This window comes from Henckelia pumila, chromosome 1 (genome assembly GCF_033568475.1).
Source record: "Henckelia pumila isolate YLH828 chromosome 1, ASM3356847v2, whole genome shotgun sequence".
Taxonomy (NCBI): domain Eukaryota; kingdom Viridiplantae; phylum Streptophyta; class Magnoliopsida; order Lamiales; family Gesneriaceae; genus Henckelia; species Henckelia pumila.
The window spans coordinates 59126559-59133403 of NC_133120.1; the positions used below are offsets into that span (position 1 = coordinate 59126559).

The 6845-nt window shown below is 35.7% G+C and overlaps 1 protein-coding gene across 2 annotated transcripts; it reads left to right on the forward strand.

Moving 5' to 3' along the window:
* Positions 1-1371: 1371 nt before the first annotated feature.
* On the forward strand, positions 1372-5908 carry LOC140884243 (uncharacterized). 2 transcript variants are annotated; one of them, XM_073290937.1, is made up of 8 exons: positions 1372-1613; positions 1722-1784; positions 2062-2128; positions 2337-2437; positions 4654-4698; positions 4790-5107; positions 5182-5284; positions 5511-5908. In XM_073290937.1, exons 1-8 carry the CDS (start codon positions 1467-1469, stop codon positions 5591-5593), a joined length of 927 nt encoding a protein of 308 aa, XP_073147038.1. In that variant the 5' UTR covers positions 1372-1466; the 3' UTR covers positions 5594-5908. The 2 variants fall into 2 exon arrangements, with proteins under 2 accessions (XP_073147038.1, XP_073147048.1); XM_073290947.1 differs by having other exon boundaries at positions 5396-5529.
* Positions 5909-6845: the final 937 nt, after the last annotated feature.

Consider the following 6845-nt stretch of genomic DNA (forward strand, 5'->3'; position numbering starts at 1 on the left):
GATAACTATATATAAAGGGGAAGCTTTTAAAAATAGGAGAGGAACAATAGTGAAAAATCTTGAAAAGCTATTAGAATACTCTTTGAGCACTTTTCACATAATTATCTCAACTGCTCACTTAGCCCACATATATGAGCTACATATTAGATCTCTCTAAGGATCATCAAGGGCAAAGAGTCAACTCCCAACTTCTCATTTCAGAATTTTTGAAGAGAAAGTGCTCATATGTTTGAATCTAAGGAATCATTTAAACTACGATTATTTCACCAGTTGTTGTTGAAACATGTTGTCTTAACTTGTGTTGAGAACTAGGAGTTTCGATCGAGGCAAAGGATAAGTCCTACGATTGGAGTGAGTTGTATACAAGACGTTGTATAAACCAATGTTTTCTAGTAAATTCCTTCCTTCGTGGAAGAAGATGAGACGTAAAAGCAGTTTGCTTCAAACTTCCATATATCGTGTCTTATTTACTTCAACTGCTCATTCATACTTACTTCTACATATAAAGATATCACAAAGGCATTTGGACTGTCTCCGCACTACTTTAATAGTCCAAATTGCTTTTGAGAGTAAAGAAAATAGTCCTAATAGTTAACCCTAATAAGACTTCTCGCGAAGAGTTTGAAAAACATTTTAAATTATTATAAGTGTGTATTCACCCCCCTCTACACATATATTCGATTCCAACAATACCTCATGCAGTCTGGTAGATAAATTAGTTCAGTTAAGTTAAGTTCAGTTCAGTTATCCAAGTCTACGTCATTGCCCATTAGGTAGCCCAGTTTAGTCGACTTAATTATTTCTGTTCAGTTTATTTAGAGTGAACAGTTGGAATTTTCTTAGTTATTATTTGTTTAACCATCAAATATTATAATTGTCCAATATCTACCACTTACATTAGTTTAATTTTTTTTTCCTTTTTTAAAATTATTAGTGATTTTATTCCAAAAAAAATTATTAGTGATTTTAAAAAGCACATAACCGCTGGTACAAAAATATCTATACCTATTTATTAAGTGAGAAGTCCTTAGAAAAACCAAATTGTTCATTTGGTATGACCTTAATTTGAATTTCAAATTATTTTAAAAAAAATTGTGGGAAATAACTAATATAAACATATAATCAATGGTCTTTTAACTACTTCTCACAGATTTATGGGTAATATTTAAGTCAAAAAATATTTATTTTTTGTTCCCATGAATTTATTAAATTTTTTTATAAAATTAATTTTAATAAAATCAAATTGTTCTTTAAACAAAACGGATATGCAAATACGCAAGTTTTTCGAATATTTATGCATCACAATGACTAAAGGGTATAAAACAAAAACCGAAACAAAAGAAGGTTTGCTACGCGTCCGCCTTCCGGGGCTCGAACCTAAGAACCCCTTTTTTATTATTATTATTAAAAAAAAAAAAGATGAAGAAGGCAATCGAGGAGTTGAATCCCGAAAACAGCATTCAGCAATGGAATCTGAACAATCAAATTCATCTAATGAAACCCTAGTCTTTCGTCTATTTGATGAAAAACCCAGTTCAGGATTGGGATTTCTTGACTCCCCACAATTACCTCTCCACCCCCCTCCACCTTGCCTTGAAGTTCTTCCCTCAGAGGTACTGTTTAGTGTACAGATATTTAGAAAACAAACTAAGTTTTCATTGGAGTTTGTATCGAAATTTTGATTGGTAATGCCAGGGATTCCTTTTCATTTTGAAATGTAGGTTTCGGCTGGTGTTAAGTATATTGCGGAACCAGTGAACGTCGGTGGGGTTACACTCCTCAAGGTGATTAACTCTTAAGACTATCTTGAGTCTATTTGTTTTATCGTCTGGATTGATGAGCATGTGGATGATTGTCCATGTCTTTTTGTTTGTTCTTCTTCCTTTTCTCTTTTTGATTTTTTTTTTTATTGTTTTAACATGTTTCCTATTTTACTTGAAAATAGTTTGACCGAGGTTTTTTTTTGTAAGCTGATGTCTGGGGAGCTGTTTTCAGAAATAGCTTAACTGGGTTTCTGCTAGATATCTTAGGTGGCATCCATAACTATCGTTCTTCTTACAGGGAAGGGTGAGCACTCAGGATGTTTTTGCTTTGGCCAATTCAGATTTAGTACCCGGAAAATATGAAGGTAATTTTTATTATTTCTGTATGTCATTATTTCCCTATGCATGTTCATATATATGTATGTGTGCATAGATTTATCTTACTTTCATGACAAAGTGATTCAAATATTTCTTATAATTGGTGTAACTTTATGTTTGTGAGATTGTATTGTTAAAACATGTGATTCGGGTGTTCTCTAGTAGCTAAATCTGTCATTTTGCCAATGGGAACAGGAGGATTGAAATTATGGGAGGGCTCACTGGATTTAATCACCGCCCTTAGCTCCGACATTAAAGAAGGGAAGTTGTCATTCGCAGGAAAGCGAGTTTTAGAGGTGGGGCTATATCGCTAAGGTGATTCAACATTTCTATTATCTATAATTAGGATGATTCTTTGTAATCCCTTTTCACCCTTATATCCACGTATTCAACTCTATTTTTGTTTTTCTTGTGCCTTTGTTTGGTTAGATCTATCCAGATTGATTAATGGACAAAAGAAATGAATAAATACATTCTTTGAATCCTATAAACTTTCATGATATCCCCTACTTCATTTATATATGAAAAAATGTTAATGAATTAGAGGTTGTTTTGTTTAAAATAAAAAATGTGGTGGAAATGATTTTCGGTTCTCAACAAAATCAGGGATCAAAGCCTAGTTTTAATTTTCCTTAAAAAAACCTGGCATTCAACAATGCTTTGTAAATATTATTGTCATTTTGCGTGTTTCGTCGTTATAAATTCGTCAAATAAGAAAACTAGCATTATTTGACTTCAAAGGACAAAGTCCTTGTTGCATGGTGTTCAGAATTCAGAAGTTCATGATTTTCGGTTCTCAACAAAAACTAGCATTATTTGACTTCAAAGGACAAAGTCCTCGATCACGGATAGGAACAATACAAAAATTTAAATTTGCAGCCAAACGCACCACAGAACGATAAGTTTGCTATACAAAGAAACTTCTTAGATGTGTATAGAATGTGCTCAAATTCTGCCTCATGTAGCTTAGACTGGTTTTTTGGTATATCACAAACTGCCTGATGCTCATATGCAAATGTACTGTAGATTGAAATTTAAGAATAATTGTCCTGCAACCATTTGTACGCCTGCACATTTTTCTTCGTAATGAACACAAGTATGCAACTATCTGCATGACTCCTTTAAATGAGGTCAGCACCTATAAGAAATTTGTCCATTCAACTTCCTGCATGTGCTGAAATTGCCACCACAGTGTGCGCAACCATCTACTGTTGCAGGAAGTTGCTTGAACCCTCCTTCCAGGCGCAATGATTACTGCCCTCATGGTCTTACTGTCTTCCCCATTATCCTCCATTTTTGCTTGATCGCTGGACACATGCTGTAACAGTCATTTTTGCACTTGTATGATAGACAGAATGTCCAAGTCACTATCCTCAACTTTAGACCTGGCTAAGGGCCGGGTCTAACCCGGAACCGGCCCGTGGTCAACAGGCCGATTAGCCGGGCGGTCCAGTTACGGTTCACGGGTGCCAAACCCGTCGACCCGCCGGGTCGACCCTTTTTTTTGAAAAAAAATATTAATATATATTGAATATATAATGAAATGCGAGAGAATGTGATTGGATATAATGAAAAATGTGATAGATTATTTATACAAAATGTTTAAAATTGAAATGTTATATATTTTTTTATCGAATAAATGTAATAATTTTTTATTCACATAATGAAATATTTGATAGAGTTTTTATAAGTTCAATTGTGCAAAACTTTATTTTTTAATTGATTTTTTATTCTTTAAATATTTTTAAAAATATTTTTTTTATAAATAAATTGGTCGGCCCGGACCCGGACTTAACCGCCGGTTCCACGAACCGGACCGTAACCGGCCAAGGGCGGGCTGGTTAAGGTCGGTCTTTTGTCGAACCGGACCCGGCCCGTGGTCAGGTCTACTCGACTTGTGTTCATAGCATGCACCAAAATGTCTCAAGCGCAAGCATATAGGCAGCAAAATTGTGCTTGTGATTCATGGCAGCTTGCTAGGAGGCATGACAGTGCTTGTTTAGGGGATTGTTTTTTGCCTGTAAATACTGATGATCGATAATTTGGGTAACGGTTTTGAAATAAAAGCGTTGGTGAAGGCGTGAAGCCAACAGATGGAGTTAAGTTTTTTAAGTTAGGTGAAATTGTACTTGTGGGTTATGGAGATAAGAACACTTCATATGACTCTTATGTACATTTTGTATCCATCCTCTTATAGCGGAATTGGCCTTTTATGCAGTGGTTCAAGGCAGATTTTCCGAATTATTAAAACTATCGTGTCACTTCTTTCTGTCTAGGAATTGGATTATATTTCTCTGTTTTTTCTAATGACCAAACCATTTTCCATATGATCCGAATGAAGCTCTTAGGTCAATTTGAGTTGGTTAGTTACATTACTGTTATCGTTGTCACTTTGGAAATACTATCCTTTTACCTTTCCATTTTCATACTCCAGAAAACTTATATATAGTTATCAAATCATGCTGTTGTTTCGTTGTTTTCCAATCCCTTCTTGTGGCTTATTGGCTTTCAGCTTGGATGTGGGCATGGACTTCCTGGTATTTTTGCTTGCCAAAAGGTAAATTAGAGGTGTATTTGCATTTGGCATTGCCATTTTATTGATGATTTGTTTTGTCGGAATTCCATTACTATTTCCTTGTTTTGGATAGGGTGCAGCATCTGTTCATTTCCAGGATTTTAATGCAGAGGTCTTGCGATGCCTCACCATTCCAAACGTGAATGCTAATGTTCAGAAAAAGTCTGAGCATTTGGCTATAGATATGAATGAAAGCAACAATTGGGATACTCGCTTCTTTGCAGGTGACTGGGTAGAACTACATTGTGTCCTCCCTTATGCCTGTAAAGATGAAAATGAAGCTAGTTATTTGGCTCAACTAGATCGAGCATCTAGCTATGATATCGTTCTCATGGCAGAGACAGTTTACTCAATATCTGCTCTTCCGAATCTATACAGACTGATAAAGAAGGTGCATTGATTTAGCTTTCACGCAATTAAATTTGCTATACTATTCCCATTGAACTTCCTTTATTTTGTGATCAGTGTCTATGTAATCCTCGAGGAGTTGTGTACATGGCTGCAAAGAAGTATTATTTTGGGGTTGGAGGTGGATCAAGGCGCTTTCTTTCTGTTGTTGAGAACGATGGTAAGCGGAATCTATTCGGTGATGTTCTAGTTATCTTTCTATTCATTTTCCCCATCTTCTGAATTCGGTAGCCTAGTTTTGCTTTTAGGAGTTGTGCTTTTTTCCTTTTAGGGCAGGAGCCTATCTTGATTCATCATGGATAATATGCAATCTGGAAGCCTTCTCTATAAGTTGTTACAGATTTGCCGTTGTATATTCAGGCTTCTGCCATGATCTTTTTCCTTAGGTACTTTTGCTGCTTCTCTGGTTTCGGAGGTTGCAGATGGCTCCTCTAATGTGCGAGAGGTGTGGAAGCTCCTTCCCAAGTGACTTTTTGTCGAGTTGCGTTAAAAATAGGGATCAAGGTTTGTATCCTTGAAGTATACGGTATGGTCTTCATGGGATAAATGTGCAGATACTTGATTTTTACTGAGAAAGATCGTGGTTGATGATGCAGCATTTATGAAATGAGTACCGACTTCTAATGTTTTATGTATTCATTATTATTTTGTTTTCTCCTTTCTCAGTGTCTACATTTTCTCGTAATCGAGTTGCTAATCGGCGTATTATCCGTGTATCTTTCTACTGGTAGAGTTTAACCTACCTTACGTCTATTATCATAATTGTCTATTACCATAATTATCAATCTAATGGTTCAATGATTTGTCACGTTAGCTCTCCAATATTAATTATTCTTATGTGTTAAAATATAGATTATTAGATCCATGATTTGGGCAATACTCTGAAGGTAAGATCTCATTAACTCCCGGTATAGTCAAGCTATGCTTGCTTCCATTCCTATCTACTTACTGGTTAATGAGATCCTATTTTTAGGGTATTGTCCAAATCATGGATCTAACGATCGGTTAATGAGATCCTACCATTTGAGTAGTATCAAAATCATTCATTTTAGGGTTAACATCTAAACATATATATCTTTCTATTTTATAAAGGCTTAGCCTATCGTAAAAATTGCTTTTGTACGTTTATTATGTCCTGTATTTTGGCTTGACCCAAACCGTTGAAAAAACCCTTACGTATGGCTTGCACTTTGGTATGGCCCAAACCGATAAATAAACCCTCACACGTGGTATCACCCTCACTTTGGTATGGCCGAAAACAAAGAAACAAAACCATCGTCGTGCTCTTCACCGATCGTGGCTGATATGGAAAAAGAAAATTATAGACAACCACTGGTTTTTAGCTTCCATTTCGCCAAAACCACATCTGATTGGTACAACCCCTTCATTTCAAAATTCATTGCGTCTTCAATTCAACGCACTAAACTGATACGGCGACGAGAATGAAAAATCGACTACAAGTAGAAGAAATCTTCATGGGTGAAACTCTGACAGACCAACAAGAGTTGATGCTTTAAATTCAATTCTTCAGCATCCAAGGTTTCATTCTCGGTTGTTCTAACCTCTCTACTCTTTTATTATTTGCTTAATACCCTGCATAATCACATATATAATCAGAATTTAAAACTCTCGATTGTTCTAAGTTCTCTACTCTTTTCTAATTCCACCGACCAAGTAGGTGGTGTTTTCAAGGTGAAGAAGTTGGGGAGACCCAAGGGAAG

Excerpts from the sequence above, each read along its gene's own strand:
- LOC140884243 (XM_073290937.1), top strand. The coding sequence starts at position 1,467 with ATGGAATCTGAACAATCAAATTCATCTAATGAAACCCTAGTCTTTCGT. Across the intron at positions 1,785-2,061 it reads GTGGGGTTACACTCCTCAAG|GGAAGGGTGAGCACTCAGGA; the intron begins GTGATTAACTCT and ends TTCTTCTTACAG. Across the intron at positions 5,285-5,510 it reads TTCTGTTGTTGAGAACGATG|GTACTTTTGCTGCTTCTCTG; the intron begins GTAAGCGGAATC and ends CTTTTTCCTTAG.